At 42.9% G+C, this 15,523-nt stretch overlaps 1 protein-coding gene across 1 annotated transcript; it reads left to right on the top strand.

Moving 5' to 3' along the window:
* Window positions 1-213: 213 nt before the first annotated feature.
* Window positions 214-14,125, top strand: LOC306712683 (plexin domain-containing protein 1-like). Its single transcript, XM_079182079.1, has 13 exons — window positions 214-719; window positions 7,020-7,180; window positions 9,229-9,363; window positions 9,460-9,529; window positions 9,848-9,970; window positions 10,062-10,180; window positions 10,268-10,364; window positions 10,447-10,542; window positions 10,639-10,720; window positions 10,804-10,864; window positions 10,953-11,076; window positions 12,250-12,410; window positions 13,082-14,125. Exons 1-13 carry the CDS (start codon window positions 644-646, stop codon window positions 13,205-13,207), a joined length of 1,431 nt encoding a protein of 476 aa, XP_079038205.1. The 5' UTR covers window positions 214-643; the 3' UTR covers window positions 13,208-14,125.
* Window positions 14,126-15,523: the final 1,398 nt, after the last annotated feature.

Raw genomic sequence — 15,523 nt, 5'->3', positions numbered from 1 at the left:
ACGGAACGATTTCTCAGAATGTCAACGTCACATTTGTTTTGGTTCAACGTGCTTCCACATGAGGGAGACATACTCCTCCCAACTCCAACTCCCCTTTTTGGAGTTCAGAAGGAATGAAAAAATGTAGAAATACATAAATATTTTCCTCTTTGTGGAGGACGTACAAAAATCCAGAGCTCTGTGCGAGAGAGAAACAGAGAGACGCACGAGCAAGAGAAGAGACGGACCGACAGAAAGGGGGAAGTGAAGACTTCATTTAAGAAGGAAAAATAACAAAATTGTGCAAAACAAAGAGAAAAAGGGGAAACACCTCACTCTGCAACACGTGAGCTGTTTGTCAACTCCTTTCCAGACAGGGACCTGTTCTGCCAGATGTTACTCTAAAGGACAAAACAAGGACGTGAAGCAGAGAAGAGAGACAGAGGAGGGAGAGAAAAGCAGGAACCCTTGGCTGAGGTGAGGAGAAAAAGCAGTTGTGTGGGAGAACAGAGGCGAAGAGACAGCGACCAAAAGGCAGGGGAGTGGAGGAGTGAGGCGCCCCGTCCCTTTCAGCAAAGTGAGGGAGGGGTAAAAGAAGAAGAAGAAGAAGAAGAAGAGAGGAGTGATAACGAGTCGGGGAAGGAGGAAGAAGAGTTGGCTGGACATGGGGCTTTGTGCCGTTCTCCTCATCTGTCTCTCCCAGGCTGAGCTGGGGAGAGTCTGGGCTCACGAGCATGAAGGTAAGCCCCCCCGTTCTCAGGTATTCATACGTCTTCCAATGTCTGCATGTCTTCAGAACGGACTGTCAAAACAGCTTCTAATATTCAGGTTAAAGGAAATATTGTATGAACAAGAGTTCTTGCCACTAACTCTGGCACCAGGCAGGCTTTAAATCATGTTTTCTGCCATTTTTGTTGAAGGTGGATTTGCGTATGTGTGAAGCTAACAGGCCCTTTGACATTTCTCTCTGTCAGTCACAGGAAGCACATGAAAGACTGTGCCTGTGTGTGTGTGTGTGTGTGTGTGTGTGTGTGTGTGTGTGTGTGTGTGTGTGTGTGTGTGTGTGTGTGTGTGTGTGTGTGTGTGTGTGTGTGTGTGTGTGAAGGTCTGGATTTTCTTGGGATGCCATTCCAAAACCGGTGTTTCCATAATTTGAAAAACCAAACATCTGGTGCTCACTTGCTTGAAAAATAGGAATCATGTGATCGGAAATCCTGCACTTCAGCAGATAAATGTTTGAGGTTAATCGGGCATTTAAATGATTACTTTTTTAATTCCAGCAGGCACTTTATGAAAGTAGCACAAAAGTCAATGAGAGCAGCAGCTGAGCCTGGACGACTTACATTTGGAAAGTTTCTCGCTTTTCTATGTTGCTTTATCTCAAACTAATGACCAGACATAATGTGCTTGTTCTGTGCATCACCTGCATATGTGTGCTGCTGCCTCACTTTGTGTGTGTGTGTGTGTGTGTGTGTGTATAAGTGTCTGTATGAGTGTACGCGCATGTATGTATTTTCGTTCTCCTTGGAGATGCATTATTTTTAGCCAGCCCCCGTTCCTCCGCTGCCGCTCCTCCTCCTCCGACAATCAGCAGTGCTCCACTTTCTCTGGCCTATCCTGTGGTCCCAGTTCCTCTGATCAGGGGCCTCGCTCTGCAGAGGACAAGCTGACACACTGTGCAGAGAGACCAGAGACTCAGATCCCCGCCCGAAACATAAGACAACCGAAAGTCTGAGTCACTCCGGTCTCATCCGCTCTGACCGCGGGGCCACTTCATAGTCCAGCGGTTTCACATGAAACGTCTGTCTCTGCTCTCTGAAAAAGGTCAGCAGAGGAGGTCAGCAGTCAAGACTGTCTGCAACTGACCAACAGTACAAATTTCAGCATGACATTTTTACCAAACTCTACACAAACAGTTGCATGTGTTGTCGCTTCATCTGCTTGAATGCAACAATTCCGTTACTGATTATGTGCGGAAATGTTGCCGTTATAAACGCTGGTGGGACCAGGCCTCTACATACGTCTGCTGCATGTTGGGCAAAAACAAATAGCAATGCTAGCAATGCTACAGCCATGCTAGCAGCTCTGTGAGAGGCTGCACTAAGGAACAGTGGTGCGTTGAGCTGAATGCTAATGTCTGCATGCTAACATGCTTGCAATGACAATGCTAACATAGTGATTTATAGTGATTTACCAATTAGCACTAAACACAACAAGCACAACTCAGGCTGGATGGAAGTCAGGGTTATTACGATCCATCCAGAGGGGAACATGAATGTCTGAACCACATTTCATGGCGGTCCTTCCAACAGTTATTGTGACATTTCACTCAAAACCACAAACCTGCTGGTGGCGCCGTAGAAGAAAAGTCGAGGGATCACCAAAGTCATTAGAATAATATAATGTAAAATAATATACTTGGGATATTTCAGTTTGAACTGAAGTGGTGGAGAGTGAATCCACACCAAAGCTATGTTTCCCACTCAGGTCTTGTCCCTTTTCTCAGGGGGGTAACGAGGAAATCGGTCACACCTCCCAGTGCAGGTGTCATGACCCGCTGTGTGAACAGGTCAGCAGGTCACCAAAATCCCTTTTCACTAAATGGAGCTTAGTCAGCATGTCTGAGTATACCAGTGTTGATGGCATCATTTATAACATGGATGCATAATAGCACAAGTCATTTGATACGGATTTAAATTTAGGGACAGTTCCCTTTAAATCACATATAAGATATCAACATGGTGACCTTTTAAGTGGTAAGAATAACATGAAGACGACTTGATTCACATTGATACGTTTTGGCTTCGGTCTGATGCAGATAGGTTTCAAACTGGATGACGTCTATACAAGACAACTGATCTAACTCTGACAGGCTGCAGTGATCAACAGTCACGGTGGGCCTGAGCCTGCAGACAGATGACCAGAAGGAGCTAAAAATGACACCAATATAAGTAACTCCGCAGTCCAACTCGTATTTCCTGCAGTACGGTAACAAAGACCACAAATAGCCCAGTAATCTCATCATGTAAACACAGCCTCCAAATATAAAGCTGAACCACATTTATCAAAAGATCACACGTTAATCCGACAGATTATTTCCCTGATAGATTTATCAGGAGTTTCTGTACTTTCCTATCTGTAAAATAAATCAGACAGTGAACTACAACTGGAACAAATACCATCTGCAAACTGAGACGTCATGTCAGCGGCACAAAAGAAAGCCGGTTCCAATACAAACAAGAAACAACACGACAGTAAATCAAATTTATAAACTCTTGAGCTTGATCTATGTGTTCATATTTATCCGAGCGCTTTTCTGCTCGGGTCCTTATCGGTCCAGCCGACAGTGTTTGGGGTGTTATGGTTACTGCTGTTCCTCTGAACGTAAGGTGCCAAATGGCTTCCAGCCACGCCACAAAGCCCCGGCCTGGTTTTAACACGGATCAACTGCAAAAAGACACACACCGACATTTTGATTACTGTTCCACTGATGGTTCTTCTGCCAGAAGACACGGTGACACCAACACCGCGTCTCGTCTGACACAACGCGGGACGGTTACAGGGTCGAGACTTCGTTTGTGTCGTGAGGTTCACTCGTGTCTCCTCTGCTGTGTTTTAGGCATAATGATTCACTCTGCTCAGCGTATCCGTCTCTGGAGCAAAGATGTTGGCCTTCTGCTCTCTTTTGTTGGGCTTGCAGACAATTAGCTTTTCCTGTCCAGGACCAAGTGCAGGCCTTTGTGCCTTCAGTGTATCCCCGAATGTGCTCGCACTACAAAGTGTTGTGTTGTGCGTTTGACAAGAAAGAGATTATCTTCAGAGGACATTTATTTCTTTTCACGTCTGGACACCAGCCGAACAGATTGGAAGACCATTAAGCTTTTGTCTCAGATGAGGAAATGTGGCTTTTTCATCTGGTGTGTGTTGTTCAGTGTCTGTTTAGCCTTCAAACGCTGCTTTTCAAACAGTAAACATGTCCGTCTGTCATCAAAAAATCATAGATAAATAGTTTGAATTCTGCAAAAGATGTAAAAACAAGTGATGTAAGAACGCCATGGAGCTACTGTAGGTTTCTGGAAAAAGACAAAGAGAGCAAGAGATCAGGGGAACGGGAAAAAGGGTGCGTGGGAGACGATGAAGGCATGAATGAACACAATGTGTATATCTATAGCACTCTGTATATGGCTCAAAATGATGTGGCCTAGTTTGATGTGACTCCCAGCACCCACTGGATTTATAAGGTGGTTGCTGCAATGCAGGCGCAGATGTACATCTGTTAATAATTCTAAATAAACCTGCAGGATTAGAGGCTTGATTCTCACTCAGGTCAACACAGGTGGCCCTGCAGGATATGTTGGATTAAATTACATTTGGAGGAATAATTTCCGTGCATTATATATTCTACTGGAGGGGGGCCATCATAGTTTATGGTTACCGTTAAACCACCCGCTCTCCACCAGGAGATGTGTCTCTTTAGTCGTTGGATTTCTGGGCCCCGTTTCAAATTCACCAGAATGTTTTCTTCTGCTCCAGTTTGCACATTCCCAATGCAGGTTCCACACACACACACACACACACACACACACACACACACACACACACACACACACACACACACACACACACACACGTGTCTGCCAGACCTGACGCTATGGAGGTCACTTAACTCAAGTCCTTAAGCATCCTATTTCGTGTTGTTAGAAGTCCATCCGGGCCCACATGCAGACACTTAAACAAGGTTAGAGATGTTCCCGGAAAAGAAGCTCAATATTTGTGAAGTGAAAAATTGAATGCACAATCATATACGGGTCGGCTGCATTTCTAAAAAGGACTTGGCGTACATTCTGTAATAACTAATGCATAATCCCTGATCTGCCACTTCCAGCCTTCCTCCCCCTCAGAGCTCCTCCTCATCCCCGCTGTTTGACGCCTCCTTAGCTGTTTAGTGATGATGATGATGATGATAAGCGATGCCAATATGACCCAATTAGGAGCCTCTTGTTCTGAAGATGTGGAAATGGCTTCCTCTGCGCCGTAATCAAAACGAGATTCCTCATTAGAGCCGTCTCCCCTGAGTGTGTGAAAACCTCTCAATGTTTCTTTTCTCTTGTCCCATTTTGTTCCTCAAGTCTCTTTTTGTCATTGTGTGTTACTCGTCTAATAGTAAATTCACTTCATTCATCCGAGCACCCCAATTAGGTAAAGCGTTCAGTGAGTTTAACGATTACGATTCGGAGGATAAAATCTTACAGTGTTGCCAAGAACCATAAAACCAGAACTTCAAATGTTTGCACGGATTAAACAAACAGGACATCGTGTGTTAATCTGTGCGCTTTAGAGTGGATGCTACGCAGATTTCGTCACCTTTTGACGGAGCCAGACGAACCGTTTCCCCCGTTTCCAGTCTTTATGCTAAGCTAAGCTAACATTACATTCACGTATACAAACTTGATACACGTAAAGTACTTCTCATCTAATTCTCTGCATTCTCAGCATATTTCCCAGAATGTTGCTTCACACGTCATCTGCTTCATCCAACAAATATCAAAATGAGACCAAATGCCAAATATCCAATAATCTCACCCGTTCATGTTTAAGCAGAGAGAGAAAAATAAGACACCTATTTTTTTGTCAACTTCGGTCAAAAGTTTGTCAAAAGAAACATTTCTCCCTGAAGTGATTGTTTTCACATCTCATTCCAACAACAATGGGCTTTGCTCTGCTGCTACTACAGACTCCACTCTCCTGGGAAGACTTTCCACCAGATGTGAAACCTGGCTGCAGGGATTGTCTCCCGGAGCATCAGTGAGGTCAGCCAGTTAACTTCTTTCTCACCAAACTGAGAAAACCATTTCTGGCTTTCTGGATAGTCATCAACAGGAAATGGCATTCCAAACTATTGCCACGCAGCTGGAATCAAATTATCGTCTAAATTATCAATAGATGCCGAAGCGTTACGATGTCAATCGGAAAAAACGGACGAAGCCAAAAAACCAAGAAGAACAGCTGCAGACCGAAACTACTCAAAAGTATGCAGATCGGACCCGGGGTGAGCACATACTGTTGGGCATATGTTGTAAACAGCGTTTAAAAGGAAAGAGGCTGAGAGGGAGGTCTGAACGTCAGGCTGGCTCTTGTCTTTGTTTTTCTCAAGATGTTCACAGACACGCAGTTACACTTAACTGCTCAGATCAGACAAATCCAGACAACAAACTGGATTTAACCTTCAACTTCTTTTTTTCGGTGGGAAAACAGTCGGAGACCTTCACGCAAGGAATTCTGCTGATCTCACAACTCTGTCTGAGAATGTCCAGAGGACAGCGAGTCGTGGGTCAGTTTAACTTTAGTGTTAAAGAAAGAACAAAAGAAACGTTCCAAATGTCAAAGTTGAGCCGATGACAAGAAACCCACACAAGGTTCGGTGGTCGGACGTAAACACAGGAATAATTGGCCAGTAAAGAATGCTGATACCAAATGAAGGTCATGCGTCACAATTAGTTAATGACCACCTGTGGTCCGGCCAAAAACACACTTTTATGACGTTCAAAATGTAGAAATTAGAAAGAAGTCATGGCACTGTGTCTTTATGACCAGATGGGTTTCTGAGCTTTGTTGTTTTCTTCTGTCTCTGAGTGAGTTATTGCTCCAAACGTCAATTGTATTTTCTGTGGACTTGTCTGCTTGTTAATGAGCCAAATCATGGCAACAATAACGAGCAGATGTGACCGCAGAGTTTAATTTAGTTCCACTTCCTTTTAAAAGACATTTGACCGGATCATTACGGAGCTCTTTTCACACATTTTGGGAATCGGGGACCGAATTCAATGATCATGTTTTTCCTCAAAAGTCTGGAGTCTATTAAGGAACTGACAAGAGTGTTTCCATATGAAGGTCAATAACAGGTGAAGAAATACTACAGCGTGAAGAAAAACATGCAGAGTTCAAGAGGCAGCTGTTCGTTCATGGATTAAATCCTCCTGAATGTCTCTGCGTGTGGCCCTCGTGTGTGTGTTAACTGTTCGATGCCCGTCTCGTTCTAGATGCACTGAGCGGGACTCTTCTGCAGGCGGATGTGGATCTGTCCGGTTCCCACAGAACCAGGAGGGACCAGCAGACCCCACACAAGCACAGAGAAGCCCGCAACACCGGAGGAAGAGGATTTGACGTCAGCACGCTGCCTGACAACACGACCCACATCGTGGTGAGATGCCAATAATTGGTCCTTTGCTGAGTCCATTTTAGCTGGGACCATAATTTAAAAAGAAAGAACATCACGCTGTGTTGAAGAAGACTTGAAACTAGAGATTGAAACCATAAACTCATGTTTACAATGTTTACTGAGGTAATAAATCCAGAGAGAAGTAGAGTCGTTTTCTCATAGACTCCTATACAACCACACATATGTTTGGCCCCCTGCTGGCCATTAGAAAGAATGCAAGTTGAAGGCACTTTACGCTTTTCAAAACAGCTCTACAGGTTGTTATGAGTTGACTTACAGACATCTGAGCTCTTAAAATTGCATGAAAAAAATGTTGTTAACTGCTGGTTAATATCAGGTTCAAATTAGAAAACAGCATGTAGTTGTTTGCATGCATTGTAGAACCTTTAATCTGACTGCGGGGTCATAATCTTTACATTCTGCTAGACTAGAGAAGCGTTGAGTGGAGGTTAATGTTATTCTGTCAGGTGAACCTGTCCTCTGCCAATTTCCACTCATTACCTTTGGCATCTGTGTGTGTTTGTTTGAGTGTGTTATGATGTCACAGACTCCTCTTTCACTTGAATCAGCCTCAGTCAAATTCAACCCAAATAAATTGTGTTGCACCTTTTTTCTTTCTTTTTTTTTTAAATTTCCTTTTTGCTCCAATTCAAATTGAAAACAGACGAGAGCCTCGTCCTGCCAACTTACAGTGTTTTTATAAGTGTGAGTATGTGCGCGTGTGCATGTGAGCGCGCATGTGAATGACTCACTTGGACAAGATCACATGGAGGCCTGTTGCACCGCTGCCGCTGCCTTTTTTGGGGGGAGGTCTGGTCCTAGTTTCCAAAACACTCCACCTCTTGTCTTGCCAATTGGGAACCTCTTCAATAAATCAGTCAGCTGTGAGGGAAAAGTATATGATAGTTCACTTTCTTCCTCACCTAGAACCCCCCCCCCCCCCCCCCCCCCCCCCCCCCACTAGCAAACATGTGGTGGAGATGGGAGGAAAATAAAGTGGGTCACTTGCTGTATGTGGAGCAGCCGGAGAGGCAGTGAGAGCGCTGCATTTAACTGCTCCACTTTCTGAGCCCGCGCTAAACCCCAGAACCATTGCTCTCCGTCACCTTGAACTGTGGCATACATTAATAATGCCGTCACGAGCGGAGATCTGTGCGGAGGCAGAGCCCAGGGTGTAAACAGCTCCCTCAAGTGGAACTGTTTGGGCAGAGACAGAGGAGATAAATCCCAGATGTCTGGTGCGGGGGGTTTCCAAACAACCCCTCAACGCACAACATCTCTTTTGATTGGTTGTATGAAGTGTCCAAAATTAATTTTTTCACTCATCGGCCAAGGAATAAATAATAAATTGCGTTTTTTGTGGCACATATACATTCGTTTCAGTACATTTCATTGAGATAACAAGGTATTACGCTGAATAGAAACATAAGAGAGGCCAAAGCAAAGCTTGAAGCAGGATTATTTTAATATATCGATCAACAGATAATCAAATTAAGCTTATATACAACTCATGAAGTCTTGATCTCAAAATTCTACTGAAGTATTTGCTATTAAACGTACGGAAGATCTACCCGCATTTGGTGTTTGCTGGGTGTCGATTTCAGGACCCTGGTTGTATGTTTTTGATTTGTGAGGATGATTTTTCACAAGAAGAAAAGCAGAAAGTACTTGATTTTGTGTAGCAGAGTTTATGTTTCTTACCTCAACAATCCTTAGATTCATGCAGCGATTCTTTTAAGGTTGGAAACCACTGTCCTCATGTAGCATCGTCCCGAATCCTGAAAATGTCTGCGGGGAAAAAACACACACAAAAATAACAAAATGTTCTTTTTGTTAAGGTATTATTGGTGTAAATCAATGGTTTTCAGGCTGATGATTAAGGAGGCCAACTATGAATGACTTCTTCTGACGAGATGTATGAAATATAATTTAGGGCTACAACTAAAAAATTATTTTCTTTTTGGATTAATCTGCAGCTGTTGATCGACTGACGGATTAATTATGTTTCTGATGCCTTTTTCTCTGAGGAGGACTCCCACCAGTACTACACATGGCAGCGCTTTGGTCTGACAGACAGACGGACGGAGGACAAGTGGGTAGACCTGAACACCCAGAGCCAATTCCAGATCCACGGCATACTGTCCAATGCACACCAGAAGGCAGCGGTTAGACTCACACACACACACACACACACACACACACACGCGCACACACAAGTCTGATTTAGCACCCAGCCTTGTCTGACATGTTTTCTTTTCCAGAGGGTGGCGCTTTCGTTTGATTTCCCTTTTTTTGGACACCCCTTGAGATCAATTATCATAGCAACCGGTGGTGAGTTTTCTCTTTATTTGACTTGATATCACCGCAGAGCTCATCTACTTTGCTCTTCCAATCTGGAGACTGAACGTCTACCAGTTTGCTGAAGGACTTAGATATTCTGGCATACCAGGCTATAATAAATGTAGTTAATTTGTGGTCGTTCATCACATATTACGCGTGGCCGCTTTCCAGCTGCAGCTAGATAATCCCTCAGTGAACAAGACACGCGATTCTCATAACGATAACGTAACCAACAAAAATAAATACCGACTTGTTGCTGTGAGTACAAATATGCGACACAACTTCTAACATCTGTACGTGCCCCTTCAGGGTTCATCTTCATGGGTGACGTGACTCATCGGATGCTGACCGCCACGCAGTACATCGCTCCCCTCATGGCCAACTTTAACCCCAGCTTCTCCCAAAACTCCACAGTGAGGTACTCGGACAACGGTGAGCAGGAGCTCCTCCTGGTGACGTCGGTAATGTCTGTGGAGCTCCTGGGTTGTCTCTGACCGGCCTCTGTGTTCCCCGCTGTGCTCAGGTAACCTGTTTGTGGTGCAGTGGGACAACGTGCACCTGAAGGACCGAGAGGCTGAAGGACCTTTTACTTTCCAGGCGGTCCTGGACAGAAATGGAACCATTGTTTTCAACTACAGAGATGTAAGTTGTGGATTTCAACTTGTTTTCTTCATCATCTGTACACTGTTCCAGCTGTTAAAACAGATGCTGATGCTATTTTCTTTTCAGGTCCCCATACCAGTGGAGCAAATTAATTCCACCGAGCATCCCGTGAAAGTGGGACTGTCTGATGCTTTTCTGGCACGCCAACCCTCACAGCCCTTAGGTGAGTCTTTATTCAACACAACTGACTTTCAAATGTCTTAAAAATCTTACAAACACACTAACATGTGATATTTGTCTTGAAGAACTGAATCAACGTACCATCTTTGAGTATCACCGTGTTGAGATTGACATCGCAAAGATCGTTAGCAGATCTTCTTTTGAGTTAACGCCTCTGCCGAGTAAGTATCCTCACAAAGCCGGCCTTCACGCGAGAGCCTTCGCCTCGTTGTTCAACCTCTCTGACTCCAGGACACTGTGATTTTTGATTCCTCCAGCTTGTCTTCAACACACTTCCTGTGATCTCTGCCTCGCATCCAACCTGACAACGAACTGTGGCTGGTGCAACACGCTTCAACGGTAGGGTCAGATTCTGACAGGTGTGTCTCGCGATGAGGCCCGCAGAAAGCCCGGCTCTTCTCATTTTTGCTCTTGAGTTTCAGATGTTCCGACGGTATCGACCGGCATAGACAAGACTGGTTAGATTACAACTGTACTGAAGAGGTGAGATTCATTTTTACCGATTTATACAACAGAGAAATGAGCAGCTGGTTCATTCGTTCTTGAGTCACTCCTGTGCTCGTTCACTCAGGCAAAGGGCAAATGTGAGGACTACAACCCCGTACTACCCGAGGGATCTACGAGCTCCTTCAACCTGTCCTCTCCGGGTCCAACGTCTTCTTCGGCAGTGAACAAAGACCAGCCGGTCACTACAGGTAAACGTCTCTGAGGGGTAAACAGACAGTGCGGTATGTCGGTGAAGGTTCATCTCAATCATCCTGCTGGTTTAGTTTGTCAGGATCAGAACCAGAAGCCCTGGACTTTTACCGTTGTTGTATGGAGTTTACAGTCACAGGCAGCCAATGTCTGACATACAGACATATTGGAAAATAAGAACTTAAGAAGCAGAAAATTGAATTATGTGACCAAAATATGAATTTTTTAGAAAGCAGACAAGGTCTGACAAAGTTTATAAAAGCCTAAAGACGAAACAACATCTTTAAAGACTGTTTTTCGCTGCACTTACAGTAAAGAATAATTCTTTTTGGCTTATTTTCGTAGTTTTGGCTACAATTCCTTACGCTGATAATCTCTTTGTACTCATCCAGCTAAATGCTGAGGTGTGAGAATGTGATAACATCGCTGAAAGATTCAGACAGGGCAAGAAACACAAATAGTCAGACAGGTTTTAAAGAAATGTGCAGGTTACTAAAACAGAGAAAACAAAGAAACAGTATAATTATCACCCAAGACGTAGGTTGTAAACTTCCGTCACAGTTTATAGACCTACTTCCTGGTTCAGCTTTGACCGACGGGTTTCCAACCCGTCTGATTGTCTGACTGCTTGTTTTTTGCCATGTTGGACGTTATAGTGATCCCCATGTTCACAGTTCACAGCAACTATTTTAATACAATTTTATTTGTATCTATAGGAAATGGCTACAACTATGAATAGCTTCCATGTTGTAATAAACCGTAATTAGCCTTTTAACCGTCTCAGTGATTTTACCACAAGCAGGTTGAGGCTTGTTTTGGGGCTTTAATAGTAAATGTATTGGTTGACTGACTGTGCTGCTGTTAAACTGTTTGTAAAAGTTTTACTATGTACATATAATGCAACACAGACCATACGTTTTCTTCCCCCCCCTTTTGTTCTGGTTTTCTCTTGAATAAACTATGTGTAGTGCTGTATGAGTGCTGTATAAATAATGTAGTGTATCTGAAAAACATCCACATTAACTGGCAAGTACATCAGAGCTCATACTCCTATCGCAGCAAGTCAGACCAGACATATGATCGATGCCTCTAAGGTTACGGTCACCTCACTTCTCCATGCAGACTGCATGCTTTAACGATAACAAGCAATCTCTGTTTTTCCTTCCTTTCAGACATAGAGACGAGTCCACCCGACCACAACGGGATACCGGAGAACATGGCCATCGTAGCCGGTGTAGCGGCTGCACTGGTTCTGCTTGTAGTGCTGACCTTACTGGCCATCTACTACATCAACACACACCCCACAGTCGCTACGCCGTTCCACTTCATGCAGGTGAGAGAGACAATATTCACACGTTCATTCTTCTGTTTAAAGATATCCCACACGTGCACTCATGTTTGATGGAATGCAAGCACATTACACGCTAATTTGAAGTGTACTTTCATTTATTTTCACTTCTACCTCACGACTAGTTACTAGTTAACTTTACCAATTCAGATATTTGCACAAGAGCTTATAAAATATGTTTTCTTATCAATTAAACTGCTCAAAAATATTCAGATCAGTTGAAACAATTGGTTCATTTATGAATTAGGCAATATATGGCAACTATTTTCACAATATTTTTTTACACGAAACAATTCATAGTTACAGCTTCATAAATGTGACGATTTTTTGCTTTTATTTTTATTTATTTTAATAGTTTGAATTCATTTTAAATGTTGTGCTATTGGCTGGACAAAAAACTAAATAATAATAAATATAATTAGCAGTCCTATAGCGGTAAAATGCTGCTTTTACAAGAATGGATGAGTAATAATAACCTAATGTTATAATATAGATATACAGTCACAGGGGACATTGTTAGTAACATTTATAATAGATTACTTTGACAAGTAACAGATTATTTGTACAGTGTGGTACCAGCCCTTACAATGGATTGCATGGATGCGTGTTGGTCTGCTGCCTTGCTCCTTGTGTAACTGCCGTCTTGTTGTTCGTAGCGTCGCACCAACAACTACTGGCCCTCCATGAAGTTCCACAACCAGGGCTGTCAGTCCGGTTACGCCGAGGTCGAGCTTGGGGGTCACGAAAAGGAAGGCTTCATTGAGGCCGAGCAGTGCTCCTAAGACTCCTAAGACTGGCAGGACTGGGAGAGAAGAAGAAAGGGACACCATCTAGAGGACAGCACAGGCATTACAAAGTGGAGGAACATGGAGGATCAGGCCGACACTGGGTGTCTCGACTCCAACCTCGGCGGCTGGACAGTGTTTACTGTAACTGCTCTTGTAGCTCTTCCCAGCTTTCTAAGTGTCTTTTGCTCTTTGCCATCACACAGGGGATCTGACATTTTATACAAGGGTTGGAGGGGTCTGAGAGGAAGCCGACGACAAAAAGATGCAAATGTGTAACTGTACAAAATAAAACGCAAAGGGGGATGTCAGGGAATGACTCGAACTAGCCTTCATACTGCAAACCAACAGCTCAACGTAACAATGTGTTTCTATTCTGTTTATGGAGTTATTTTTGTTTCATGAAACTTCTACGCGACCATTGATTGGTTCATAAAATGTTATATTTCTGTGGAATTCACTATAACAGATATTTAGCAATGTAACTGTAGTGAGTATATTGATCATCTTGAACTTCTCTGGAGAAAAGTTGCTTAGATTCATTTTTAGAGACGTGACGTTATGTTTTTCTTTTAACCTTTCTGTTTAAATGTCTTCTAATAAAAGATGAGTGTTGAAAATAAGATGGTGCTGACCACATTGGCCTATATTTAGACCAATTAAGTTACTGAGACACATGTGGAGAGGATGATGGTCACTGTCAGGTGAGAGTCATCGGTTAACATACTGTTTAGATTCTCTAAAAGCTCTCACTAAGTAATCTACATTGTTTTTGCATGCAATCAACTCAATGTCCAGGCACATGTGAGGTAATGACGCATACGATTAATGCATGTAAACAAACAGCCCTGACATGCATTGTAATATCCTTATTTTGTGATACTGTGATATATAATGCCTAATTAAATGCAATGAAATGTGGTTTTGTTGACCGTTTAGTGATGGAACAAATGAGGCACAAGAGAGCACAACAGGGACAAATGACTTGGATAATGCCTTTTTTATCTAAATAGTAAATAGATTACATGTACGGATACAACTAAATAAACTCCATATATCTATATGTATAATCGTATTAATTGAACAAGAATAAAACAAAGAAAAATAAAGAGAGGAAAACATTATACACCCAGACCTAACGTCAGTCACTATTAGGGATTGATCATAGACTTTATATAAGAATAATATAAGGTATTGATGATAAACAAACAATACAAAGCACTGCCACAGGGTGGAGCCATAAAACTACAGTAAAGTCAACACATCAACACAAATTGATCCCAAATCATGGAACGCTTTGTCCCACGGATGACAACAAAAAGGTGGCTTTAATTACAGAAACTCAGCTATCTTATTTATTAGCAAGCTAAGACAGGGTTTGTCTCCATAGTGTTTAAAACAGACATTGATGTTATTACACACTCTGCACATTTCAGAAGCTAGTTACCGAACACAGCTGTTAACGTTAGTTGCTCCCAGCGTTAATTGCCTAATTAGAATGACCCCTGCTAGTGTGGCCACCAAAAACAGTCCCATCATCTATAACGCTGAATCACGAACAAAAGAAGCGACGTTAATTATGTAAATAGGACACTTACTGTTCGATGGACGATACTAATTGGCCAGCTGAAAAACGTTTAGGAAGTAGTGCAGGTGGAACATACCACTCTACAGGCGGGGGTGGGGTAGTCCCAGTGATAGAATATTTTAAATGATTGTAAATATATTTATATAGAGAGAGAGATAAATACTGATAAAACAGTGCACAAGTAATGGTTTGTACCTTTGCTGTTAACCGGCAATATATGTTGCTGTGTACCGATTAACGTTAGCAAGTAACATAAGAACAGTCCGTGATAAGTAGAACAAACTAATTAGAAAAAGAGGGGGCACCCGGATTTGAACCGGGGACCTCTTGATCTGCAGTCAAATGCTCTACCACTGAGCTATACCCCCGATGTACTGAGCCTGAGCCGTACACCTATTTATCTTATCTCATGGTGAGATAGTGGACTATAGATGATGGATGGATGTTGGTACCATTTATCCAGACAAAATCTGCGTCCATGAGTTACAACCTGCTCCGCTAACTTCATTTCCGTGACTATCGTCTTTCAACCATGAACTCTGGTCTTGAAGTGCTGCTATGAGTGTTGCAAACCACCAGATGCCACTGTTTACGGGCCCAAAGCTTCACAAGGCTTCATCACTAGTAAACATATAATATATAATATAATTCAACAATGATGTCTGTTGTCTTTGATTTTGCATGTTTTATCTTAAGTTGTGAAAACACATCAGATACAATAAAAA

The sequence above is a fragment of the Pholis gunnellus genome (assembly GCF_910591455.1).
Source record: "Pholis gunnellus genome assembly, chromosome: 21".
In the NCBI taxonomy this organism is placed as follows: Eukaryota; Metazoa; Chordata; class Actinopteri; order Perciformes; family Pholidae; genus Pholis; species Pholis gunnellus.
Note: the sequence above shows the minus strand (reverse complement) of the source record. Positions and strands in the feature narration are given on the sequence as shown.